Below are 27,995 nucleotides of genomic sequence, written 5' to 3' on the forward strand. Positions count from 1 at the left end.
TCTTTTCAGAATGTCTTTTCAAAGTATGTCTTTTCAGTCTAGACTTAAAAACAGTAGCATGAAAAACAGTATTTTTATAGCTGCCACCCCCAGCCCCCCCCCCAAAAAAAAGCCTGAGCCACGCCCAGATAGGTCTCCTTTAGGGATATAATTCAAAATTTCCAACTCCCCCTCCCTTTCATATGGGATTACCCCCGTCCCATCCCCAGGCACGCCCGCCACAAATAGGGGACAGTATATTACATGTAATTATCATATCCATAATTTCATTTAAATCAATAAAAATGTTTTCAAGAGGGCAATCTACCACTTTCTCTAGCATAATAACTATTTTAACAAGGGTTAAGGTAACAGTTATTTAAAATCATAATTAAAAACTGTGTTCTTTATCATTTTAAAGGGACTATGTCACGGAGATTTCGCAGATTTTCGGTCTAAACTGTTCTGAAATAAGTGGTAGGCAACCTAACCCAGAAAAAACAATATCTTTGAACATCTAAAAGAAGATATAACCTTAATTTGTGGATAGAAATCTAGCTACGGCTATAAATATCGATTTTTTTGAAGACGCGCGGAAACAATTTGAAAACGTTTGCCTAACGTTTTCAAATTGCAATCCGTTTCCATCCGCGCCATCCGCAGCCAGTAATACTAGTTAACAGTTTCAGTGCTCTAATATAGCAATTTGAAATCAAAATGGACTATTGCTGCTAGGTTTCATGCGACACAAATATAAATTTTGGCTGTTCAAAAATCTGGTAAAATCCGTGACATAGTCCCTTTAAGCTGTCTCTGTAATTTGGTACTTTTAATATCACTTTACCAGTTGATTTGTTTTCTTATTATCCCTTTATTACTTTCATTTTAAAAATATTTTTAAATATCTAAATCACTTCCCGCCTTGATTAGCATTTGCTATCTGTGGGAAGTGAGTTTCTTAGTTTTCTGTGCCGCTTCCTTAAAATTGTTGTTGTTGGCAAAAGAAAAAGTTGTTGTCATTGTTGTTATTGATGATGATGATTGATGACAACGATGATGATGATGATGATGATGGTGATGATGATACTGATGCTGATGCCGACGATGAGAATGACAATGGTTATGTTGTGGAAATTTGCCAGCCATGGATGCAGTAGGAGTTAGGAGTTGGCTGCCCCCTGTGGAAGCCCCTTGGGATCTCCCAGGCAGCCATTCTCCACTTCAATCAAATTCCCCTTTACTAGTATATACGGAATGTACAACAACCAGTTAAGGAGAATTTGTACTTTAAGGTCAGATCCTCTTTTGACCATTGACTTCGGCCAACCATTGCTGTATTCTTGTTTTCAACTCGGTGTGTGGTTGTACCATTTCAAGAGAAAGGGGACTGCGGTTGAATGGATCCTTCTGATCACTGCAACAATAAAAAAGGTTCATCAGTAATAATAATTAAAACACTTACAGCTGTATGTAACAACCACACTGATTGTCAACACACATTTATGAATGCTATTAATAATAATAATAATAATAATAATAATAATAATAATAATAATAATAATAATAATAAATAATGATAATGATAATAATGACAATGGCAATAATTATAATGATAACAGCAACAACAATATTTACACCCGCTTTCAGTGTTACGTGCATAGCGGCTTTCTATCGACATCCACCTTTCGACATGCTTAACAAACAAGACGGATCAAAATCCGCCAATCAGAGCCCACTAGCATGACCTTCTGAACTTGTGGGCTAATTTTGATTGGCTCATTTCAAACAGCATGTCGAAAAACTATGTCAAAAGATGGATGTAGAAAGAAAGCTATGCACGTAACACTGAAAGCCTGGTGTAACATAAAAGGTTCATTGTGCCATTATCCCATAACATTATTACAGTCAGAAAACAAGATTTGTTTTCTAGCTGTAATAATTACAGTTCAAAATATTATTTCCTAATACTAATTATATGTCATCGATATATAATAGCTGAATTTTCAAATTTCCTCTAATTAATTACACCACAGTATTTCAGTAAGGGAAATAAAACATGTATAAGATGATCAATTATATCAGATGACTGTCATTCTGACAAAAACATTTGAGTTTTAAAATCAGACCTCCAATCTTATTCCCAAGCACCTAGAAAGCCTCCAGCAACATGTTTACTTTATACTCTTTTTAGATCAAGCTTATACCTTAGTAGGTGACGACAAATGGTTGATCTGTCCACTATATTATTAGATGTGGTTAGAATAACAGGGTCGCTCATCAACATGTTTGTTATAGGATCAACAAACTCATCTGGTGGCTGTTTAAATGAAAACAAAGTTATGCTAAGAATACCAACAATGTTACAATAAATATTTTTTATCTTTTTTTTTCAACAACATTGTGTTGAAAATTCCAGATGATTTGGAGATTTGATTCTTCTAAATAGTTTCAGTATTGTCACTGATAACGGAAATGCAGTCACCTTGTATTTTGCCATTTTGGTTTGTGAGCTTGTATGATGACTTGAACTGAACATTTGGTAATGAGGTTAACCCTTATCTGAGATTGTCATAATTTCTGTTTTCATAATTCATACTGGTTGTCAACCATCACAGAAATCTGGGAGGGATCGAAAAACTAGAAATGCTTCCTATTTGTCTGATAAATTTTTGTACTGACTTTCTTAGACAACCAGTTCTCATAAGTTAAGAATTTCTGGAAGACTTGGGATGGGAAGTAAAATGCGTAGTATTCAGTGTTACCTCTGGCATTTCCTCATCTTCCTCTTGCTGTGCGAACTCTTCTATGCGAGCTGCAAGTTCATTGAGTCTAAAAATCACTGATGTAGGTCTTCCAATCAACCTTGAAATTCAAACAATAAAGTGCGCAGTCATGCTACATATATGTTAACAGACATCTCTAAAGCAACATTCCATTTTTTAAGTAATGACAACATTATCAATAACAACAAAATTTGTCTGGCGAGGCTATTAATTATTTTGTGACCTTGGATATGGTAGTAATGGTTATTGCGTTGGCCTTGTGATGGTTGTGGTGAAAGCAATGGTGAAAGTACCAGTGATGGCCACACCAGGGGGTAACAGTGATCGGTATAGTAGTAACAACAGTGATGGCAGAGGTAGAAGTGAAGGGGGAGGTGAAGAAGGAGGAAGAGGAGAGGAGGAAGTGGTGGTGGTGGAGCGGTAGCAGTGGAGGAGTTGGATGAGGAAAAGAAGGAGAAGGAGGAGGAAGAAGGGGGAAAAGGGGGAGGGGGAGATATGGAGGTGGTGGTAGTGGAGGAGGAGCGGCAGCAGTGGAGATGGATAATAAGGAGAAGGAGGGGAGGAGAAAGAAGGGGGAAAAGAGGGAGATGGGGAGGTGGTGGTAGCGAGTTGGATGAGGAGGAGAACCTGGAGGAAATGAAGGAAGGAAAAGGAGGAACAGGCGGAGGAACAGGGGGAGGAGGATGTGTTGGTGGTGGAGGAGTAGTAGCAGTGGAGGAGTTGGATGAGGAGGAAGAGGCAGAGGAGGAGTTGGATGAGAAGGGGGAGGAAGAAGGAGGAGGAAGACAAGGATGAAGAGAAGGAGGAGGCAGAGGAGGGGGTTGGATGAGAAGGGGGAGGAGGAGGCAGAGGAGGAGTTGGATGAGAAAGAGGAGGAGGAGGCAGAGGAGGAGTTGGATGATAAGGAGGAGGAAGAAGGAGGAGGAAGACAAGGATGAAGAGGAGGAGGAGGCAGAGGAGAAGTTGGATGAGAAGGGGGAGGAGGAGGCAGAGGAGGAGTTGGATGAGAAAGAGGAGGAGGAGGCAGAGGAGGAGTTGGATGATAAGGAGGAGGAAGAAGGAGGAGTTGGAAGAGAAGGAGGAGGAGGAGGCAGAGGAGGGGTTGGATGAGAAAGAGGAGGAGGAGGCAGAGGAGTTGGAGGCAAAGGAGGAGGAGGAGGCAGAGGAGGAGTTGAATGAGAAAGAGGAGGAGGAGGCAGAGGAGGAGTTGGATGAGAAGGGGGAGGAAGAAGGAGGAGGAAGACAAGGATGAAGAGGAGGAGGAGGCAGAGGAGAAGTTGGATGAGAAGGGGGAGGAGGAGGCAGAGGAGGAGTTGGATGAGAAAGAGGAGGAGGAGGCAGAGGAGGAGTTGGATGATAAGGAGGAGGAAGAAGGAGGAGTTGGAAGAGAAGGAGGAGGAGGAGGCAGAGGAGGGGTTGGATGAGAAAGAGGAGGAGGAGGCAGAGGAGTTGGAGGCACAGGAGGAGGAGGAGGCAGAGGAGGGGTTGGATGAGAAAGAGGAGGAGGAGGCAGAGGAGGAGTTGGATGAGAAAGAGGAGGAGGAGGCAGAGGAGTTGGAGGCAAAGGAGGAGGAGGAGGCAGAGGAGGGGTTGGATGAGAAACAGGAGGAGGAGGCAGAGGAGTTGGAGGCAAAGGAGGAGGAGGAGGCAGAGGAGGGGTTGGATGAGAAACAGGAGGAGGAGGCAGAGGAGGAGTTGGATGAGAAAGAGGAGGAGGAGGCAGAGGAGGAGTTGGATGAGAAGGGGGGGAAGAAGGAGGAGGAACACAAGGATGAAGAGAAGGAGGAGGATGAGGATGAGAAGACGATTAAATGATAACAGCCACGAGGGTAGCTAAATCATTTTCATATCAAGCACTTACTTTAAAACTCTCTCAGACTGTTTAAATAAGTTGGGGGAGTAGGACCTCTTGTCTGTTGCTACTGCCCTGCAGAAGGATTCTTCTTCACCAAGGTTAAGATACATGTCAATGATGTCTGAAACAAGCTGCTGAGGCTTGAAATGGAACTCTGATAAATTCTTAGCCTGAGTAATAAAAAGAAATAGTTAAATTAGGTGCACAACAAAATAAAAATATTCTAATTCTTATTAATAGAAATTTCAACATTCCTAAACTTGCCAAAACCTGCATTTATTGTGTGGAAGTCTCTTCCTGCCCCCAATTTTGTTTTTCATAGTACGAAAACCATGGTACATTATACGTAGTGGACTTTTTATTTTGAATAAAATCTAAGGCTATTGTAGTGACAGATTTGATTGATACCTTCAGTTCACCCATCTTTGGTCCCACCAGTCGCAAGAGAAAGTAGTTCAGCATGTCAGCAGTTCTTCTTAACATACATCCAATAAGAAATGGTCTGTAAACAATTAAATCATAACAATTCAATAACCATGTCTGACAGAATCTTTCTACAGTTAAACACTAAGAACAGGCTGACAGTGCTAAAATTTGATGGACTTGCATTCAAAAAGGCCTGTGTAAGTGTGGCCTGTATCTTATAATTTATAGTCTATAGGTTAGCCTCCCGCCAATTGCAATTCATAATCCTCATTTTTACATAATTCTTTATTTTTTCCCAGTTTCTTAAAACAAAATTCTACAATTTGTTTATTTTACATCCTATTAGCATTCTTGCTTGATTTTGTATCAATTTGCGTTATGTTCTACTTTCTACGAAAGTCATAGAATAGAAATCCAAGATGGCAGATCCAAGATGGCGGCTCTAATGATATCATATGACGTCACAACCAACAAATATTTAGTCAACTTGAAGAGTAAGCTGAGGACTTACTACTCAGTGCAAAATACTTTGCCTCTGCATTAATAGAACAAAAACCTTAGGGGATCCACCAACCCTGCTCCCTTCCCCCCGGTGGAGTGGGGCTATCAATTTGCATCTACTTCCAAAGGTTTCCATCAACCCCGCTCCCCTCCCCCCTGTACCAGAGTGGGGGTATGAATTTGCACCTACTTCCAAGGGTTAACAAGTTTCTGTTCTATTCACAACTGTATTAATCGTGTTACTCTGACACGTTTTTATAAACACATTCCATATTACTTTAATAAAAAGCAAAAATAAAAACAAGCAGCACTGCATGATCTTAAACAAAAATATAAATTACCGTTTAACCTCAGCTGTCATGTAACTTAGAGCATGGACTGTCTCATTGGCGAGGATGTTGTGACTGCGAGCCATTCCACCTGTGTGTGCAAGCTCCTGTTGCATCTGTAAAGTCATGCAAAGATTAAGAATAATGCAACTGAACGTGGTATACACTTTGGACGTGACTAGGACATCCTGTTGCAAGCAATTGTTACACAAAAGCTGCTAAAAATCATTAGTTAACATGGCAGGAATGTCAGGGACTCATTAAAGAACTGAATGATTATTTATTTACTTATTTATTTATTTTATTTATTTCTCCGACATCTCCTATATTAATTAACAGTTAGCAAAAGTTGACCTAACTGAAGATTTTGCTGTTATATCAGATTTTAAGTTTCCTATCTTATTTGACAGGAGCCTGTTATAATAAAAGAAAGACATCTCTGTCTTTTATAAACTGAGCGCTTAAACAAATAAATTACAACTGACTCTGGTAAGTTTGTATTTGAATAATTAATTTGACTGCATGGAGCCCAGTTGAAGATACATGAGGGCTGTCATGGTTTACAGAAATGTGAACAAAATGGTACCAAAGAGGATTATGATAGTAGGAAAATAAAAAAAAATTACAAAACTGAAGTCATACACACCTGAGTTTGTGCTTGTTCGCCTAAACTTTCCCACTCTCCATTGTCTTTTTCTGCCTGCATTTTCTTTAAAGTTGCCATGTACTGCAGAAGCAATCATGTTTGTTAATAAATTAAGGTAGGTAAAAAGCACAATTTCATAGAGTTCGCAACCTTGCAGTCCTGTATTGACAGAAGAAATGTCAATTAAGAACTTTGTCTTAAGTCTAGCTTGAGTCTAACTGAGATCACTCACCAACAAAATCAACTTGACTAATTCAAGAATAGGAAATATTTTGGGGGCACAATTACGAAAACACATTATTTTATATTATGCACTCGGGACTCAAACATTTCCGTTAGTATCAGTGGCTATGGACTAATTCGAAATTCCGACAGCGACATGTGAACCTTTTGAAATAGCGACGTGAAAAGATTTAAAATTCAGACGGGGGACATAAAGACCCCCCTAACAGGGCCTCAGTAATGTGCATTACCTGAAGAGCTTCATCCAGCAAAAATATAGAATCGTTAATCAGCAAGTTAAGGAAGCGTAGAAATAAGGGTATGACTTTGGTTGTCATTTTCTTTGTTTCATCAGCCGCCTAAAAATGACAAACAGTAAAATAACAATAAAGAATTTAACATTTTATCTGACTGGCCAAAGAAACAGACTTCTTTTATTACGTAAATAAGAACAGTGACTATCGTTCCATTCTTATTTCCTAAGGTAAATTAAGTCCATAGCAGGGTTACCCCCTTTCAGTAATACACCTAGTCACCTTTGCCAGTAATACACTAGTCCTAGAGGCAATGTGAGAGTAAAGTGCGGGGCCAAAGAACACAACACAGTTACCCTGGTTAACACTCACACCTTGTCTGCTTAACCCAGAGCTCAGCAAACTAAAAATTTGACCACAGTGCCTCCTCATTTCTGATGAGACAGCACTAAACAAATTAAAACTGTTCATACCTTCATTAATTTGTAACTACCATACATGCAAGTAATGAGTGATCAGAGGCAATACACAGCATAACAAGACTAATGACAATTTAACAACAACAACAACAATAGTGCGTGTAATGTCTGTGTGTCACTTCACTTCCATGTGTCACTGTTTCTTACCTCATCACCCATTTTCATCAGAGAATCTTTGTAGTTTTCTTCCTTCCACATAAATTGCAGCACAGAATACATGTGATGGCGATAACCTAACCAAAACAACATGCACACACAAAAATTATTGATAATGTTCAGCCTTTCATTACATGTGCTAGGATTCACATCCACTCCAAAATGGTTATATAATGAGAGTGATCTCAAAGGAATGCAATAGTTGCACTGTTTTATGTCAAACAGAGAGATAAGTGAAACCAACTGATCACAGACTGACCTTGTTGTTAGCACAATAAAACAGGGTTACTGGGGCTGGAAAAGCTTATTGATTTATTGTAGAGGGGGGTGGTAGGTAGGTTTTAAAGCTATAGGTTTTACTAATGTTAAATTATTAGGTCTCGAATGGGGTGAAGCACATGCCCAAGAACAGGATAGGTTTCAGAGGTGGGTTACGATTGCCACCATATGTCCCAGCAGGATGAGTGAGCAAGTAAGGGAATATTAAATGAATATGAATACAGCAAGTACACATGAATACACCATAAAATGCAGGCTTTAATCAACAGTGTAAGGTGACTTACCAAACTTCTGTTCAAACTGCATGGAGTGACCTGTGAACTCAATATCACAAAACAGCTGCAGGAGAGCCCGAGGGAGGTAGGCTGGGGCAACCTTGTGTTGAAGAAACGCTTTCTGCCTGTTGAACTGTCATACAGGTAAAAATTTTAGTGCTGTTGGATTGGACCATGACCTTGTAACAATATGCCTATTTTACAGGCACTTATTAACTCGTACCAGTCATTAGACTAAGTGAAGTACGATGCAGGAAGAAAGTGAGCATGCAGCACAGTGCCAATTAGAATTATGCGCATAACTCCCTACATCGCAGGATACAAGTGGGATTTTCATCAGTTTTGCAAACAGCAAAAAAGAACCAATTTGAGTGCACATACAAAACGTAATTGACAAACAAGTGGCATTAATGTCCAGTATCAATAATCCAACTTGAAATTTGACAACCAATGTGATCACACTCCAGTTACATAATAAAAGGCGAGTGAAGAACCAATCAGAAAAAAATGAATTTTACTGATATGATAAAGACTATTTGAGCTAATAAAGATTATTATCACATGTATATTAATAAAAGTAATAATTTAATAATTCATAATAATTACCATATTGACTGGTGAGACAGATAACAGTCCAGCATTGTTCTGAGACTTCTGGACTGGCACCAAAGCCTCTAGGGTCTCAGCCAGTTTTGCCCTGAGATGTGGGTTCCGCACTCGTTCTGGACTCCTGTGAATACAATTATTAGATACAATCAATACATGATTGTATAAATATGAGACCAAAAGTATTCAATTCTGACAGATCAGTTCAAACCAAGAAAAACAATTCTAAATCCAAGTCTCACTTATACTGCCAAATTTTAATCTTACATTAGATTAAGTATTGATTTTAAAATTAACAATGTTTAAGGTTTTTATTTATTCAATCTACACATACCCCATATAGATAACAAAAAATGTTACAAGATGATGCAGAGATGATCCAGCACTTTCCAAAGTTTCTTCACTAAAATGTCTAAAAAAGAAAGAATTGGTAATTAAAGTTGACAGGAATTCATGAGCTGCAGGTGGAAAATGGTGTAAAAATGTTAACTAAGCACTATAAATCTAAATATTTTTTCATTCCATACTATACTGATCAAAATTATAATTTAGACCTTTTTTTCCCCGCAGAGACTCCTTAAAGAGATTTCGGTGGGAAGAGTCTGCTACACGAAGTGTGTGCAGGCACAATAAAATGGATTTTCATAACAATGCCCCGTAAGGAACCTCTGCCGAGGCGAGGGGATTTAGACAGGCAAACAACAAATACTCCAGACCCAATACCACATATTTGTACCACAGTTATATCAATTCATTGTTGAGTAAGCAGTAATGAGCTTTTTCTTCTTCAGAGATTTAGTACCTGAGGAAAATGATAAAGTCTGCCATGGTTTCTACAATGAACTCAGGGATAAATAAAAGTCCTGTAGGAGTCTGAAAAACAATAACAACAAAAAAACAGTTTTGTAATAGTCAAAATGCTTAAGAAAAATGTGGACTGTCTCCAAGGTGCAGAAGAGCCCTACATGTATGAGAATAAAGTAGTGTCTAATGTACAAGGACTTGGCTTGGCTAACCCGAGTTCCTCTCTGATTCTGGATCTAAAGCCTACCCAAAGTATAATTTTCAACTAGAAGTCTTCCACACCAGTGTTGCTGAAAAATATGTGACAATATTCAACAAGATCACAGAAAACAAGGCAGCGAGATTATCACTGCCCTGATAATACAGATCTAGAATAAGCAAACCTCAGTAGGAAGAGGAATTTCCACTTCTTTAAAAGAAGTCATTTCATCGAAGCTATCGCCAGCAAGCGCCACTTGGTTCAGCCATGATGCCGTCGCTATGTAAAACCTCAGGCTGAGTTCAATTAACGATGGATTAAGAAGGTGTGTCTGTTGGAACAAGCAAGGCATAACTTTATATAGCGACTGTGATTGTAGAAATCTCCATTATGGCAAAGAAAAATAGTCAGTGTCAAACAAAAATGGATCATAATCTGATTTCCTGCACCAAGAAGCAAGTAGGAGATTTGTTGGTGGATCCAGAGATGGGTAGCCAGCATGGTAGATGTCAAAAGGGGAGGGGGGGGGGGGGAGGAAAAAATGAGAGAGGTGAAAAAAATTGATGAGATTGGGGAGAAGGGGAAGGGTTCCCTCCCTTCTCACTTTTGTATTTTTCCCTCACTCCCCCTTCCCTTTTGTACTCCTGCTAAGGAAACTAGAGAGGGGGATGGGGAGGGGAATAATAGTCCTTTGGACCTTATAACTTTTTCCAGCCATAAGGAGGGAGGGATGGGTCCCTCCTCTTGATGCCTTGCCCAAGAACACAACAGAATGACCCCGGCCATGGCTTGAACCCGGACTGCTTGATCCAGAGTCCAGTACGCTTACCATCTTGCCACCGCACCTCCCACACCATGGGAGGCGCCATACAGGGTACTTAACACTTAATCAGACTACTCACCTTCATAGAAAGTTGTTTAATGATGCTATTCTCGAACTGAGCTTTAAGCCTCTGAATCAACACTCCTTCAGAGCCAAGTGCACTGGCATCTTGGTACACCTGCTGCATCTAAGAGGGATAAAATTGAGAAAATATAAGCATTGCCTGCTGACTTCAGTAGAAAAGATATTATCAGCAATAAAAGGTTGGCTAGCTCTGTTCTGAGGATATTCCCTGCTAGCAGAGGACTCTTTCCCTTTGTATTCACCGAGCTGACAGAACGGGGGGAAAGAGACTCTGCCCAAGAAGGACAAAAGGAGATTGTGGTTTGGGCTCAACCTCTCAATGTCTGTGTTTAGATGTCCAGTGTTTTAACCCTTAAAGTCCCAAGAGTGACCAACATCAAAAATTTTCTCACAAATTTATCTATACTTAATCAAGAGAAAAGGTTATGAGAATTAATAAAATGATCACTCAAAGGAAATTCTTAGATCTTTCAACAAATTCTCCCAACTTAAACTATAAGAAAATGTATGACAATCAGTCAGTCATGAGCATTGGTATGTGGATATTGGAGCTTAAAGGGTTAAGGAGTCACCAAACCTCTCAAGTAAGGCTACTTACTTGCGCCAATTCATTCATGAGTTTTCTGTATTTTTCACAGACCTTCCATAAACCTGCAAAAGAAGGCAATATATGAAACAGAAATGTGTGTAAGGCAGTATTTGATCAGTAGGTATCCATGGACATCTCCCAGAAAAAAGGTATCAAGCCTTAAGATCTCAAGAATCATGATTGAAAATAAAACGTTACTCTGGTTTAAAAATGTTGAAAATGTTCGTAAAATTTCGTAAAGTCCCAACATTTTGGCTAAACAACGTTTCGGCTTTCATTAGGGGAACGTGACAAGGAATTTGTAAAAAGCAAGTTCTTACACTATGCAAACGGGAGCTAATTATGTTCTGTCACCTAAATTTAAAAACTTGTGCGGCAGATGCATGCCATCACCACGGTTCAGCGGATTACTGCAAGTGTTGATTTCCCATGCTTCTAAAATACATCTGTTGCGCCAACTTTGTGCTTGTTCGTAAGATCTTTGAAGATTCCGAGGAGATGATGTGGCCAGAATGTAAACAATGTTCCACTTAACCTGACTTGTGTGAGTGTTCATTTTCAACCGCTTTTCGATGCTCTACCACATCCTTACATTAGATGCGTGTGAATGTAAATGGTCCTAAGTCATGTCGTAGGCCTGTCATAAGCTTGTCACATGTGAGGAAGTCATACTGTATAAATCTGCCCTTCAATAATTATTTTTTCCAAATAGTGATTGTAATCACTCACCAAGATGGAGGCAGTGGTGAGTCATGAAGAAACACTCTGTCACAAATCCAAACGCTGGGGTAATCTGTAATGTTATGTGCTCTGCAAGAAACATGAAAAATATTATTTGCATCATTAAAGAAAGACAGAGACAAATGTTACAACTAAAGAGGCACTAAGAGTAACCCCTTCCCCTCCACCAGGGGACAGAGACAGATGGAGAAGTTTGGTTTACAGCCTATGCTCCCGGGCCAAGAGTTGAAGGGTTTAAGAAGAAAAAAGAAAACTTTCTTTGACTGAACGTCAAATAATACTATTAAATAATAAATACAATCATGTCAGTTACCACCCACCTTCATCAGGAGGTACAACAAGTCTTGTTTCGCCATCAAGTCCAATAACATGCAATCCAGTATCTTCCTGTGTGATACTTTCAATACCAACTTTCACAGCACAGTATTGTGGGTTGATTTTCAGAAGCTTTGGTGAGCTGGGGTCCATGAATGGCTGACACATTTTGAGGAGCAAAGTACTAAGGTTAAGGAAAAAGCCATCTTGGGCCTGCGTAGTTGCAAAAAACTCGGCCATCATCTGTGGGAAATAAAAGCATACAGTTTATTATCTAACTTCAGGTTCTAATATCAACACACAAAGACATACATAACTAATTAATTCATCGTAGACGACTAATGTAATTTAAATTTATTATGTAAAATAGGTATTAAGTAATTTTAAATAAGTATTACGTAGTATTTTAAGTCCTGATGATTTTTACCGTGTTTAAATAAAGATTATTGATTGATGGATTGATTGGGTAGCATATCATCCCTGAAAAAATATGCATCTCGCATAGCTTTAGTCAAATAACATGGGTCTCATCATCTTGAATTCTTTCACAAAGCCTTGTCAGAGTCTCAGTATGCAAAGAAAGTCTTGTCCGATGGCCCAGAGCTAGTGGATTTTCCTGTCAGGTTAGTGAATTTTATCCATCACTTGCCCAATGGGCATTTAACTGCATCTAAATTGATTAATATGCAGCATTGAGCCACACTATCTATCAGGAGAGTACTATATTGTGCATCTCAGCTACATGTTCTTTATATGAATCAAACAAAATGTTCTGCAACGGATGAATAAAGCGTTATCGGTTAAAAGAGGTTACATTTATATGAATATGCTCCCTGGGGCCGAGATTTAGTGTCCATTGTTGGTATTAGAGAGGGTTCATATTACAGAGTTTTTTTCTGAAGAAAATATGTAAGAATTTATTTTGTTGAGACCTCAGAAATGTCTGTAATAGAGAGGTAGCCGTATTAGAGAGGTGTCCGTACCGGGAGGTTTGACTGTAAAAGGCTAATAGAAAGACTCAGACTCACAAAAAAGGTATAAGTCTTGCTGTCTTGCAAAGGCTCAACTTTATACTATGCATCTTTGAAAATGACCATGATAGAAACTCAAGTATATAAACCATAATCCCACTCCCAAAAAGTGTAAATCACCTTCTTTCTTGTCACATTGCCATAGAGACATGCTCCGATCCAGTGAAGAACCTGGTGCTTGGACAAACTTGATCGTTTCATGATTTCAATAATTACCTAAAATAAAAAGTAGCAATAAGTAAGAATATTAAGAACATGAGTATTCATGACTATTATTAATAATATTTACCCTTTAAAAATTCATTCATGTACTGATACTCTTTCTTTTTGGACTTATTTTAACGTAGCCACCTCCATGTAGTAGGCACAGCAAGTAAGTCCCTGCTACACTACAGTCCTAAACTTCAGTCATATTTAAGGTGGACACCTCACTATAGTAAAGTAAAGGTAAAGTCTGTCTCCGAGCCATGAGGCCCATACAGCCGGAGCTTATCTCGGTTTCCCTAGCATTAAGCGACTAGGAGTATTGCTACTCCCCCCTGGATGGGATGCTAGTCCATCGCAGGGTTACCCCACCCCCCAGCAGTAAATTCGCCGGTACCCATTTATACACCTGGGTGGAGAGAGGCACTGTGAGAGTAAAGTGTCTTGCCCAAGAACACAATGCAGCGCCCCGGCCAGGCCTCGAACCCGGGCCGTTCGACTCGGAGTCGAGTGCGCTAACCATTAGGCCACCGCGCCTCCCACACCTCACTATAGTGCTGAGATATAATTATCTTCAGGCTCCAACTATGCCCTCTTGTAGAAAGAGTTTTCCAGATGTAGAGTATCAAATAAGTTACAGAGCTACAATATTGGTAAGTACAGGATGGTGCAGTCACAGTTTTGAGCACTCTCCGGCATGCAAACCTTGTGGAGTTTTTCTGACAAAGAATCTAAGTGGGTGCGCAAGTTAGCCATAGTAGCCTGCATCTCAGCATGGCTCTGCTCAGTTGGTTGCTGGAAGAATTCCTAAAAACAGATCTTACAATCAGCAAGAGATTACTATAAAAAGAAAAAAATACATTGCACAGACGACTGCATGACCCTTTGTTGGAAGTAGCACACAAAATATTGTGCAGCAGGTTTTTAGGAGTGAATGCAGAGTTGTGAATGAAAAATCTAGCCCTAATGTGAGTTGAATGGCTAATTAACATAGACCTTATTAGTGGTGTTTTGTGACTGTTATCAAGAATTCATCAATGCCCAACAAGTTTAGTACATGTATTACAAACCATGAGGTCACCGCACCTTCCAAATTATATTTACCCAGACTTATGATTTTCAAATAAGTGCCTACTAACCGATGGTTTACTTGGATCTCTGGACATGCTGGTCAATGCCAGTAGAAATCCCAGAAGACTTTGTTTCTCAAAGGCCTGGCCTTGAATAGCGCCTATTGGTGATTTAGGGGGAAGCCAGAATTTTGATGAAACAAGGATCTGAAAAGAAGGCAAAGATTATTTTAAGGACTGTGAAATACCACCTGATTAATACATTGTAAATAAACAAAGAGCTTTTGAAATAATTGAAAAGAAATTTTATTTATTTTAAGAAATGAGATCTTGTACACCAAAGCTAAGTACAAGTATGTAGGTTCTGTTGCAAAGGGTATTTCCTGGCAGACATCAGGCGTAGAACTAACCCTGTGTGCGAATATTTTTAATGAGGGTTATTAGGCAGCAGTTTTGCACTTGCATGGCTACTACCCGCCTGCCCTCAACCTTAAGCTCAAAATATTAAGTTGCTGTTCATGTAGTTATATAATCACCTCAGCCAGTCCTGTGTGTTTTGCAAAGAACTGAAGCATGTCACTATAAGTACGGACTTCAGGTTGAAGAAGTGATACAAGATCTTTGCTTCTTTCTGCCAACATATCAAGTACTGGAGAGAACATACTAACCTACAAAACAAAGTTTTTATACAATTTTTAAACAAATTTCACACAATTAGCGCTGGTTCAAAACTGTTACACAAAAGTGTTTCTAGGAACAATTAAAGTTCATTGAGCTAGTCAACACCATCAGCGGTTATTTTAGTTCAGTTAAAATGTTTGTTTTTATTGTTTTAATCACAGTACATGTACTCACTAGATCTTCCTTTCTTTGATGTTCCTGAACAAGTCCATCCATGAACTCTGCCAACACCAAATCTCCTGCAAAAAATGTTATTTATAATATTAATTATAATAATTTAATATCACTGCATGAAGTTTTGTGGGAAGAGCACTGGCCTTCTGACATGATTCTGGATTAAAAGGCCCAAGGTTGAGCCCTCAAAGTGACAAGGCTAACAGTCCTACATTTTAGGGTTAAAATTTGTGGCTTGGCACTTCAGGGTGCTTCTTAAGGGTCAAGAGGTATTAAACTATGCCCACAAAACCAGATTCTGGTACCTTAGTTTTAGGTTTTCCTTTCAAAATTGCAAATGATCACCCCTACAAGTTGTATATTGAATTCTCCCTCCCCACCCCCTCTGACCCACCCTAGTTCCTCACCAGAGTTGTTGCATTGTGTTTCTGGATGTCTACTTTTAATTATTTTATACTGTAATTTGTACAGTGTCACACCCTTCCTAAGGAATAAATCAATAATAACATACTAATGGGCGAGAGAGGAGAAACTCTTCCTACCTTGTATGGTTATCATCAGTTGAAATAGCTGCTTATGAGTATCTGCCTTGGGAAACATTTCCGGGCTCAACAAACTAGTCCTTCAATTAAAAAAATACAATTTAAAAGATATTAAGTTTTATGTAACATAGACATACATGTACTTCCCTACTAATGTACTTTGGGGTTTTATATTTACAATAACTGGTTTGCATTGTAGGAATAGCAGATTTAAAACATTTCAAACCAAATGGCAACTATATCGGGCAAGAAAAGTGTTGAGACACTCTGCTCTTTTTGAGAACCTTGGACAAATTTCACCTCTCACCTCTTCGATATTACCCTGCCCCCGAAACAATGTTGGATTTCCTATCTGCAAGACTTGCTTTATTTCTGTACAACATTGAAAAGAGGAAGAGGGGGTGGTTTCACAATCTACACCAAATTTGAAGTGGACTGAAGGAAATATTAAAATTAGCACTCATTTCAACCAACTGTCTCAACTTCTTTTGTCGCTTGTTGTATGTCAACCCAAGGAGGTCAGTTACACATGTAGGAGGTGCTTGCTTTCAAATGGTTTCATATAAAAGTAATTTGTTTGCATGAGAGAAAATACATACCAGTAAAGGAAGTTTGAACCCATACAGGGTTGTCATTAATGTTTAAGCAGCTGTTACACTGTAGTTATCACCCGTAGCATTTCGCTCTGTACGCAAGTGTAATATAACACAAATCAACATCTTCACCCCTAACATCGAGTGAACTCAGCCATAACAGGTGCGACAGGTTACAGCCCTTAATGACAGCCCTGGGTTCAACACGTGATTGTATGAAGTTAGACTTATCACTAAACATACTACCTACCCTGCATAAGATAGTGCCAGTGTCTCTGCTCTGTCAGCCATTTCCAGAAGAGTGGAGTCTTTTTCCTTTGAAGACAAATAATATTCCAAAATCTTTGATAATTAAATCTTGACTTACATGTGTTACTTTCATGTCACTCCAGAATGAGCCACAAGTTCAGAAGGTCATTTAGTGGGCTGTGACTGGTGGCTTTTGATCCGTCTTGTTTGTTTAGCATGTTGAAAGATGGATGTCGAAAGATAATGCACATAAAATTGAAAAGGGCTTATTAAGGGTTATCGGGGTAATGATTCAATGATGTTTGAGTTAAAGAACAAACCTTCCATTTCTTGCATTCTTCAAAAGCTCTTCTATAACAGGAAGCCAAGTATTTTATGATTGCAACTTCCCCTGCTTCAATCTCAGCAGTAAGTGACGACATGCGGGCACCGCCTGTAATCACCACATGGGATCGTGGGTGAGACATGCTTAGCCTCTCCATGATGGCCTGATGACAGATATTACAAATATATTAATTACAGTCACAGAAAAATATTAATTAAAGTCACTGATCATTAGATAAAAGGCCTGTAAAATGGTAAAATGAATGACACTAGAATTGTGCACGTAACAATGTTAAGCAGGAGGAGAAAGCCAGGCATAGACCGGGCATTTGAACTTAGCCAAGAATTTCTGTTCAAATACCCAACCACCAACATACCCAACCATAGGTGCATTATGGTTAATGTGCTGGATTCATAATCAAGCTGTCCGGGTTCAAGCTCTGGCTGGGGTCATTGTGTTGTGTTCTTGGGCAAGACACTTCACTTCCATGGTGCCTCTCTCCTCCAAGGTATAATGAGGTAGCCCTGCAATTGATGGATTACTGTAGCATCCCATCCAGGGAGGAGAAGAGATACTTCAAGTCACTTAAAAAAACTGGGATAAGCTCTGGCCTGATGGGCCCACCTCGGCTTAAATTATGCAGACTTTACATAATACCTACCTAAGATGGTAGAATAGATAGATGAATATCTTTTCTTTGAGCAACTTGTCTTGCAACATAACATGAACAAATTGCATGAAACATCGCCATGCCATGTGTACAGTGTAACATGTTGCTTAATATTTAGCCAAAATCACTGCAAATCTGTAAAAGTTGAGGTAATGGTTGTATAAAGTTCTATACTGAGTCTACCAAAATTATAGCAACTGCAAAACAACTGTCTGTTGCCCAGCACTGTGTTTACATGTTCACAGTGAACAAATTCAAATCAAACTTCTAAGTCTAAAAACTAATAAAAAAAGTGTAAAATTGTTGCAAGACAGTTTTCAGAAATCTAAATATAACTGGTACCATACAAAACAGGGCTGTCATTAAAGATGAATTCCAGTCCGTACTGCGCAATCTCGGCTGCAATGTTTATGTGAGCCTCACACGTCGAAGGGAATGTTTACAAGTAAAACTAAAAATTCCGCGACAAACTTACCTTTTTCTTCATTATTAACGCCAGATATCCTTGCAGAACAATTAATAACAAGTAGAAGAACCTTGACGCTATTTCAAACCGACTTTTCAGCTCATCGGAAATTCTTGAACGAAACGAACTGTAATGGCGGACTAAAAAACGTCATGTATGCTGTCACCAAAGTGTAACGTTTCAACGAATTCAAAACAAAAACGTAAACAAACCCTGAGTCTGCGCAGTACGGACTGGAAATCAGCTTTAAGGGCTGTAACCTGTAACACCAGTTATGGCTGAGTTCAATCAAAGTTATGCGTTTAGATGTTGATTGGTGTTAGATTACACTTGCATACAGAGCAAAATGCTACATGTACATAGTAATAACTTCAATGTAACAGCTGCTTAAAAACTTAATAACAGCCCTGCAAAATAAATGCAATCAATTAAAAAAAGAATTTTTATGTTGACTAACTTCATCAATGTTGATCCATTGAAGGATGTGCACTTCACCACTACTGGCAGTATTCTGTAAATAGACACACCTCTTTGGCAGACCACCATACTGTCTTTTCCCAACACGATCACGATCTAAATACCACAATAATATATTTTATATAACTCTATTGATTATTAAGAAACAAGGTAACATGGACATGGCCTTCTTAATTACCAAGATATTTATATAAAGAAAAATGCAGCATATAGATCACATGGTAGACAGGGTGCTTGTTTACAAGAAGTGTGTTGTAAATCGCACAATCAGAGAAGTTGCCATACCGTAGAATTCCGGTTTCAAGCCCTGGGCTTATACACATTCGTAAGGGGTTTTGGGTGGGCTTATAAGCAGAGGGGCTTATATCCGGGAGGGCTTATAAGCGGAATGAAAAAATCGTTTCAAAAAGAGCCACGGGAGTGTTGATCGAAATACCTTTTTTAGGTTAAAAACGCATAACAAAGCAACATTTAGCCCTGTTCTGTACTGTCATCCGGTAGAGGGGGGCTTATATCCGGGGGGGGGGCTTATAATGGGATGTATTTTTTTGTTTCGAGATAGATGGGCCTATAACCGGGGGGGGCTTATAACCGAAATTTTACGGTATACCCTGAAGACAGCTTTAGAACTGAGAATGATGTGACCAAACATTTGCACAATCTTTTTGTATGACACAAGCCACTTCTTTCTAAGGGAGGGAAGTAAGTGAGGGAGGGAGGGAGGGAGGGAGGGAGGGAAGGAGGGAGTATGTGTGGGAGGGAAGGACGAAGGGAGGTAGTGATGAAGGGAGGGAGAGAGGGAGGAAAGGAAGGAGGGAGGGAGGGAGGGAGGGAGGGAAGGAGGGAGGAAAGGAGGGAGAAAGGGAGTGAGTGAGTGTAGCCACGGAGCCCTTATTATTCGTTTTTATTTGTCGAGTCCTTTGTTTCCGTTTTTTGTTGCGCATATTTTTCTTGTAATTAGCTTTGTCAGTTATTTTTAGGTTCATTACTTGTTATATCTTCGTGTGCATTTTTATATCTATTGTTTCGCTTAGCGTTTTCTGCGGTGTTTTTTAAGTTTTCGTTGTCAGTATGTTCAAGTCGCCGAAGTGTTCGCACAAATCTTGTAAGTTTCGTATTTTTTCCATTATTTTTTCGCTTTCTGTTTTAGTTTTCCGTTTGCTTCTTTCGCTGTAAGTTTAGTTTGTCTGTGTTGTTTGTTATTTCAGCAAATCGCTGGTTAAAGTGCGAATCTTGAAGTTGTGCGTGTACGGTTTGATTATACATTTCATTTGAAGATTTCGTATGAAACTTCGTTATGGAACGCGTTATGGATGAGTTTGGTCGAAGGAGAATCCATTCCGCAGAAGCCCTCGACAGTCTTCGATTAAAGAATTCAAGATCGGGACATTTGTCGAGAATTACAACGTTGTATCGGGCAACTGAGGCCCTCCTTGTGGATGCGAGAAACGTCGAAGAAGTCTCGAAGAAACTGTTAGAAATTAATGAAGCATTTAGCCGCTTTGAGGAATCGCATTATTCATACATCGCATCGCTACCCGGAGATCTCGAAGAGTGGGCAAAGGAAGGACGTTATTTCCAGGAACATTGTCAGAAAAAGGACCAATTCGATCTAAACATCAAGCGATGGATCGATGATGTCAAAATTCGTTCTGAAACTTGTGAAGAAACGGACATCCGTCCTGAAGATTCCGTAAGCGCGGCTGGCTCTCGTCGAAGTCGCATCTCTTCTAGTGTATCTATTAAGCAGTTAAAGGCCAAGGAAGCGTTGGCACGCCTCAAAGTGAAACAACTGTTAGAGGAACAAGAACTTTTAAGAAAGCAAGAGGAAATGAAAATGGAGCGTCAAATTCTGGAGGCGAAATATGAACTAGAGCAGGCGGCTCTTCAAGTAAAAATCCTCGAAGAAGATCATTCCGTTATCGATGGTGCAAAACCGAAAATGTCGCAGCAAACTGGTTCATCTTTTGGAGAACTTGGTTCACAGCGCGATGGCGGATCCAAAGTTAAAGGTGTCGGAGTTGAGACCAAAGCCAAAGACGACCTCAAAGGAGTTCCTTACGACAATGATGTTATATGTTCTCGGCTGAACCCGCACGCGAGGGAATTTACGTACCCCCCGCCGATTCCAGATAATGAACTTTCTCAAACTGATTCCGTGGATTCCGAATTTGCCATCGTTGAAGACGTGCTTGATAAACTGGGCTCGACAATAAGACAGGGATTTGCCTTGCCTAAACCTGACCTCTCCACCTTTGATGGCAACCCAATGGAATATTGGAGTTTTATCCGGTCGTTTGAGAACACTATTGAACGAAACGCAACAAGTGAAAGTGAGAAGCTCATGTACCTATTGCAATACACAACGGGCGAAGCGAAGAAGACGATTGATTGTTGCGTTGTTATGGATCCTTCAAGGGGATATCAGTCCGCGAGGAAATTGCTGAAGGAGCGTTTTGGCCATCCGTACACAATTGCGGCTAAGTTTGTGAGCGAGATTACTGAGGGTCCTCCAATTAAGGCATCTGATCGTTCGGGATTACTTGCGTTTGCCGACCAGCTAAAAAACTGTGAACACACCCTCGAGTCCATAGGCTACATTGATGAGGTCAACAGTGCTGACAACCTCCGAAGAATAGTACAAAGACTACCATTTCATCTTCGTACAAAGTTTGTCGAAGTCGCAGACGGTATCCAGCAATCTGGCAAGAGACCAAACATCAAGGACATCTCATCGTTTGTTGCAGTCAAAGCAAGAGCAGCAAATAATCCAGTTTTTGGAAGCGTTATGGACGTTACGCCTGACAGCAAACGGGGAACTTCAAAACAAAAGCCACCGAGTTCAAAAACGAGTGAACCATCGCCTAACCGTATCACTACGCTTAACACTCAAGGAACTGTTAATTTAAGGGTGAAGACCCGTGTTTGTCCAGCTTGCAGCGGCAATCACATTTTGATGAAATGCCAGAACTTTGGAAGAAAGACCTTTGATGAACGTGTTCAGATTATGAGAAGGGCTCATCTTTGTCACAATTGCTTCCAATATGGTCATATCGCACGGGGTTGCCTGTCTAGAGGTGCATGTCAAGTTGATGGTTGTACGAGAAAGCATCACACTCTGCTCCATCCTTCCTGTCAACAAGTTCCGAACGGTAACCATGCCAGTGGAGGTAACGCTACTCAAGCTACCCAGATACCGCAGGCTCCCCAAGCTACTCAAGCTACCCAGAGACCACAGGCTCCCCAAACTACTCAAGCTACCCAGATACTGCAGGCTCCCCAAGCTACTCAAGCTACTCAGAGAACGCAGGCTCCCCAAGCTACTCAAGCTACCCAGAGACCACAGGCTCCCCAAACTACTCAAGCTACCCAGATATCACAGGCTTCCCAAGGTATCCAAGCTACACAAGCTACTGTTCCTACGCCTACTCAAGGTGCCCAAGGTGGACAGTTGAACAGTACCCAAGCGGGAAGTGGTAAAGTGTGTCTCAGGATCGTGCCAGTGAAAGTCCAATGTCAGAACTCGAGCGAGAATTTGTTAACCTACGCCCTTCTTGACAACGGGTCGGATGTCTCCCTGTGTACTAAAGGCTTGGCAGCGCGTCTGGGGGTTCAAGGTGAGCAGAAAACGTTTTACTTAACAACGCAAGAGAAGGAAGACAGTCCGAAGTCGGGTCAAGAGATAAGCCTAACGGTTGAAGCCTTGGACGGGTCAGACAAGTTAGAAATTCAGAGACTTTGGACAGTTGACAAAGTAAATGCATCTAGCCACAGCATTCCAACCAACCAAGACATTAGCAGTTGGCCTCATTTGCAAGACATCAATCTGCTAAGCATCGAAGAGACTAACATCGAGCTGATCATAGGATGCAATGTCCCAGAGGCCTTTTGGATATTGGAAGAAAGGCGTGGCAACAAAGGTGATCCGTACGCTATTCGTTCACCGCTGGGATGGACGTTAATGGGCCCCATAGACAGAATGGAATGTAAGAAAGGCCATCACTGTGTTAACTTCACGAGAATTGCAAATGTTGAGAAAGAAGATATCCTCATGCAACAACTTGAAAGATTCTGGAAGACTGACTATGCTGGTCTGATCCCTGATTGCAAGGTTTCCATGTCCGTTGAAGACAAAAGAGCTCTAGCAGTGATGGAGAGTTCAGCCAAGTTAGTTGACGGTCGTTATCAACTGGCTCTTCCCTGGAGAGAGCAAGTGCCTAACCTTCCTAATAATCGGGTTTTGGCGGAACGTAGGTTGATGTCGTTGAAGAAGAGATTCCTGCAAGATGCCGAACTGTTTGAAAAGTACAAAGCAACCATCAGAGATTACGTAGACAAGGGGCACGCAAAAAGAGTTCCAGAGAATGAGCTTGTAGTCGAAGATAAACCGTTGTGGTACTTACCTCATCACCCCGTGTTCCATCCTAACAAGCCCGGGAAGACCCGAGTGGTCTTTGATTGTGCGGCAAAGTTTAGAGGAATGTCTTTGAATGATCATCTCCTAAGTGGTCCAGATCTAACAGGCAGTATCGTGGGTGTGTTGACAAGATTTCGTCACGAACAAGTCGCACTAGCAGCAGACGTGGAAGCCATGTTCCACCAGGTGAGAGTGTCGCCAGACGATTATGACGCGTTTAGATTTCTATGGTGGCCGGACGATGACCTGGATCAGGAACCTGTCGAGTACCGCATGGAGGTTCACTTATTTGGGGCCACGTCGTCGCCGGCTTGTTCCAACTTCGCCCTCAGGAAAACTGCAGAAGATAACATCAATGAATTTGACAAAGAGGTTGTGGAGACTGTAAAGAAGAACTTTTACGTGGATGATTGCCTCAAGTCGGTAGAATCATCTACTCACGCTGTTAACCTTGCGACTCAACTACGAGATCTTCTCTCCAGGGGTGGGTTCCGCCTTCACAAGTGGCTCAGTAACAGACCCGAAGTTATGGAGACGATACCTGAAAGTGAGAGAGCTTCGTCAGTCCTCGACCTCGACTTGGACAAGGAAAGACTTCCTGTTGAGCGGACCTTGGGTCTAAGATGGGACATGCAGAAGGATATGTTCATTTTCAGTGCTGTTCTGAAAGATAAGCCCAACACGCGCAGAGGAATATTGTCTCTGACAAGCTCGATCTACGATCCACTGGGGTTCCTGGCGCCAATCATTCTTCCTGCGAAGAAATTACTTCAGGATTTATGCAAGCTAAAGCTAGACTGGGATGATCCGGTTGGCGAGAACGAAAGTCAGAGATGGGAGAAATGGAAAGAAGAATTGCCCAAACTTTCACAGTTAGCTGTCAAGAGGTGTGTCAAACCTGCCGATCTCGGAGAATTGAAGACCGTCGAGTTACATAACTTCGCTGACGCCTCGCAGTTTGCCTTTGGCGCTGTCTCGTATCTAAGACTGGTGGACACGAAGGATAACGCTTGCTGCTCGTTTCTCATGGGTAAGTCCCGTCTTGCGCACATCAAGCCGATGACAGTTCCGAGACTTGAACTTTCAGCTGCGGTTCTGGCCGTCCAATTGGACAAGACCCTGAAGACCGAGCTTGAGATACCAGTGCACCAATCTGTATTTTGGTCAGATTCTACTACAGTGCTTCAGTATATTAGGAATGAGTCTTCCAGATTCCATACGTTTGTATCTAACCGCCTCACGGTAATTCACGAACATTCCGAGCCAAAGCAGTGGAAATACGTGAACTCTGAGCTTAACCCCGCTGATCACGCTAGCAGAGGATTGACAGTTGATGGGATGATCTCAAGTAAATGGCTGTGTGGCCCAGAGTTCCTGTCGAGAGAAGAAGACCTTTGGCCTCGTGATCCTTCCCACCAACTGAAAGAACTATCTGCAGACGATCCGGAACTCAAACGAGATGTTCATACGTTCAGCCAGGCTGTATTAAATCAACCAGCAGAAGATTTTCTCTCAAGGTTATTTCATCAGTATTCCTCCTGGGATAAGCTGAGAAAGGCATTTGCATGGCTGCTGAGATTCAAGAATTGGTCGGTTCAAAGGCATCGTGGTCTTTCAGTGAACAGCAGTTCCTCCGTTAGTCAATCACCTCGAGGGGAATTGTCTGTCGATGAAGTTCGAGTAGCCGAAAGAGAGATAATCAGGCATTTACAGAAGCTATCCTTCCCGAAAGTATTTGAAGCTCTTCCAAGAATTTCCAGAAATCAAGTATCAGCACGCCAAGTTAAACCCCATCTAAGGAAATTGAAGTCTGCCTTACCCTTACGCAAGCTCTGTCCAGTGCTGGATGGCGACGGAATTCTTCGGGTTGGAGGAAGGCTAGAGAATGCTGGCATCAATTTTGACGCAAAACACCTCGACATTCGTTAGACCGATTTTCAAACTGTGCTTTCTTGAGCATGACGTGTAACAAGTCTACAGTGAACTGAACTCGTTTAGAGACTATTTCAGAGAACTTTGCGAGAACACTAAATTAGAACATTCATTGTTTGGGACTCATTTAAGTTGCGTATTCATTAATTCAGTTTCTTAAGGACATGCTCGTGTCTATAATTGTTTATCAGTTAATGAACAATTAGAATTTAATTGGTTCATTGGGGCCGGTATGTAGCCACGGAGCCCTTATTATTCGTTTTTATTTGTCGAGTCCTTTGTTTCCGTTTTTTGTTGCGCATATTTTTCTTGTAATTAGCTTTGTCAGTTATTTTTAGGTTCATTACTTGTTATATCTTCGTGTGCATTTTTATATCTATTGTCTCGCTTAGCGTTTTCTGCGGTGTTTTTTAAGTTTTCGTTGTCAGTATGTTCAAGTCGCCGAAGTGTTCGCACAAATCTTGTAAGTTTCGTATTTTTTCCATTATTTTTTCGCTTTCTGTTTTAGTTTTCCGTTTGCTTCTTTCCCTGTAAGTTTAGTTTGTCTGTGTTGTTTGTTATTTCAGCAAATCGCTGGTTAAAGTGCGAATCTTGAAGTTGTGCGTGTACGGTTTGATTATACAGTGAGGGAGGGATTGAGTGATAAAGGGAGGAAGAGAGAGGGAGGGAAGGAAGGAGGGAGAGAAAGAAGGAGGGAAGGAGGGAGGGAGGGAGGGAGTGAGGGACTTAGTGATGAAGGGAGGGAGGGAGGGAGGAAGGAAGGAAGGGAGTCTAAGAAGAAGGGCAGGAAGGGGGGAGGGAAGTCCAGAATTTACTCAAGAATCAAGGGGTGAAAGGAAAAGGCAGATCTTTCTCCCATCCCAATCTGTCAACCAGTCATTGACTTTATATTTCATTATATGTAGGGGGTTTCAAAATGTTTTGAAGTAGGCATCAGCAACTGGAAGAGCAGGGGGCTGTGATGCACCAAGCTTGTTTGTTGTAATCCGATTGCTTAGACCAGAGTAACCAAAGATGTGATCAAGTAGCTGGGGGAACTCTGGTCATTGCCAGCTTGTTTTGATTTATAACATACATGTTGAGCCACCGTTTTTGCTCCTTATAATTTTTTTATTGTTTTCAAGCTACAAAACAACAAAAAATTCGGACAAGCAAATGTGAAGGCTATACACGTATGTCACAAATTAATATGCCCTAAATTTTTTATCAATGACAAATTACCCTCATCCACAGTGATAAGAAACACTCTCTGAAGCATGTCATTCACCATCCATACTCTGTCCTTCTCATCGTTTATCTGTTCCACCTCTGTATGTCCTGACTCAGTCTTAGGATCATTTTCTCTTGCTTCTTTCAGTGATACTGTTATTGACTGTGTATGTGTAGTTACCGGCAGGTCTCTCTTGAGATCAGCTTCATTGTGTTGCTTTCTGTACTCTTCAGCCTTTTCAACAGATGGAAATAGAGCTGCAAATGGATTCTGGGCCACTTGTGATGAATGCCTGTCCTCCATGATGCTTTATATAGATAACTAAAAAAAACAATATGACAAAAAAGTACCATTAATTATAATTAAAATGCAGTAGGGGGGGGGGGGGCGCAGAAAAAGATAACAAAATGGGTTCAGATGGGCATCCACACTTTATACCATCCAATGGCCACCCCTCTATGCCGGCAGAGAATCATGGTAACTGTATTCAGCGTTGCCAAGCCTTGCACATGTTTTTCTGAATTCAACAACCATGATACCCTGCAGGCATGTCTCATAGAAGCAACTGCCCATTTCTGAAAAAAATCCCACATAAAAATAAATAACATTATTTACTTGATTGAGTACTGCAGTGCTCTTTAAATTTTGAGTCTTTCTGTTGCAGCATTTACTTGGAAATGGCACTCCTTTGAGGTCGGAAAAAACCCAGGGGGGTACTTGACCTACATTTAGGTATAGGGGTGCTGCTGGGGGTTTGAAACCCTGACCCTGTTAAGGACAATAAAAACTTAAAATACTTACCCTGTGTAGGACAACACCCCCTATTTTAAGACCCTATTTAGGACAAAGGACAACATCAACAATCATTTGTGCTTTATTGTGATAACGTCCTGTACGTGATGTTTGACGCATTGAAATGCGAAAACTGATCCCATAAAATATAATTATTCTTTTTATTGAAGCGAAAGCAAAATAATGTAAATACTCAACAACAATCTTGCAACCATACCCTGTCTAGGACAGCTTCATGCCCTGTTTAGGACAGAGGAACTTGAAATTATATACCCTGTTCAGGGTCGGAGGAGTCAAAAACCATACCCTATCAAGCAGCACGTCCCCATATAGGCCAAATAGGGCAGTGCCCCCACCCCCTCCTCCCCGGGTCGGTAAACCACAAGGAAGGAAGAAGGAAGAACCTCTTCCCCCTCCCCCCTCCCCAAGGGGATACAGTATCGTTATATTTCCTAAACCAGATTATCTTTCGCCTGTCGGATTGTTTAGCCGTTTTACCTTACATAAAGATTTTTCAGACAAAATAAGCTTGTATTACAAAGCAATCTTAAGCTTTAATGTTTACGTACAATTAGAATCCCAGGAATAGGGAAGCTACATACACTGATACAAAGTTTAGTGCATATGGAAATTCAAGAAAGTTTCTTTCAAATACCTTTAATAACTTCAACTCCTTGTCATCTTGAGATCCTTATGAAACCATCTTTACTGCATTTGGGCAAGAAAACGTGTCGCAAACTCCAGCAGAAACTATTGCAAATACATGAATCGAACGTAAAAGCTACCAATGTGATGATGCGTCGTCACTGTGTCTTTG

At 40.7% G+C, this 27,995-nt stretch overlaps 2 protein-coding genes across 2 annotated transcripts; one reads left to right on the plus strand and one right to left on the minus strand.

The window, feature by feature from the left end:
• Positions 1-786: 786 nt before the first annotated feature.
• LOC144630563 (ubiquitin conjugation factor E4 A-like) lies at positions 787-27,982 on the minus strand. Its single transcript, XM_078488928.1, has 29 exons — positions 27,834-27,982; positions 26,398-26,707; positions 18,808-18,923; positions 17,210-17,377; positions 16,891-16,955; positions 16,048-16,127; positions 15,506-15,570; positions 15,187-15,318; positions 14,720-14,857; positions 14,286-14,387; positions 13,497-13,592; positions 12,351-12,588; positions 12,019-12,099; positions 11,299-11,351; positions 10,696-10,803; positions 9,978-10,124; positions 9,593-9,663; positions 9,125-9,202; positions 8,791-8,914; positions 8,194-8,317; positions 7,622-7,707; positions 6,993-7,100; positions 6,520-6,600; positions 5,886-5,989; positions 5,026-5,119; positions 4,624-4,787; positions 2,742-2,841; positions 2,184-2,296; positions 787-1,393 (listed from the first exon to the last, which is right to left on the minus strand). The coding sequence occupies exons 2-29, from the start codon at positions 26,687-26,689 to the stop codon at positions 1,273-1,275; spliced, it is 3,249 nt and encodes a 1,082-aa protein (XP_078345054.1). The 5' UTR covers positions 26,690-26,707; positions 27,834-27,982; the 3' UTR covers positions 787-1,272.
• Positions 20,137-25,173, plus strand: LOC144630753 (uncharacterized). Its single transcript, XM_078489123.1, has one exon. The coding sequence runs from the start codon at positions 20,137-20,139 to the stop codon at positions 25,171-25,173; it is 5,037 nt and encodes a 1,678-aa protein (XP_078345249.1).
• Positions 27,983-27,995: the final 13 nt, after the last annotated feature.

This window comes from Oculina patagonica, chromosome 11, assembly GCF_052425735.1.
Source record: "Oculina patagonica isolate OP01 chromosome 11, crgOcupat, whole genome shotgun sequence".
Classification (NCBI taxonomy): domain Eukaryota; kingdom Metazoa; phylum Cnidaria; class Anthozoa; order Scleractinia; family Oculinidae; genus Oculina; species Oculina patagonica.

Bases quoted from the DNA above. Each gene is read 5' to 3' on its own strand.
- LOC144630563 (XM_078488928.1), bottom strand. From the start codon at position 26,689: ATGGAGGACAGGCATTCATCACAAGTGGCCCAGAATCCATTTGCAGCT. The intron at 13,593-14,285 runs GTTTGCATGCCG...TTTTTATTTTAG, and splicing joins TGTCAGAAAAACTCCACAAG to GTAATTATTGAAATCATGAA. The intron at 10,804-11,298 runs GTAAGTAGCCTT...TATCCCTCTTAG, and splicing joins TCATGAATGAATTGGCGCAA to ATGCAGCAGGTGTACCAAGA.
- LOC144630753 (XM_078489123.1), top strand. From the start codon at position 20,137: ATGGATGAGTTTGGTCGAAGGAGAATCCATTCCGCAGAAGCCCTCGAC.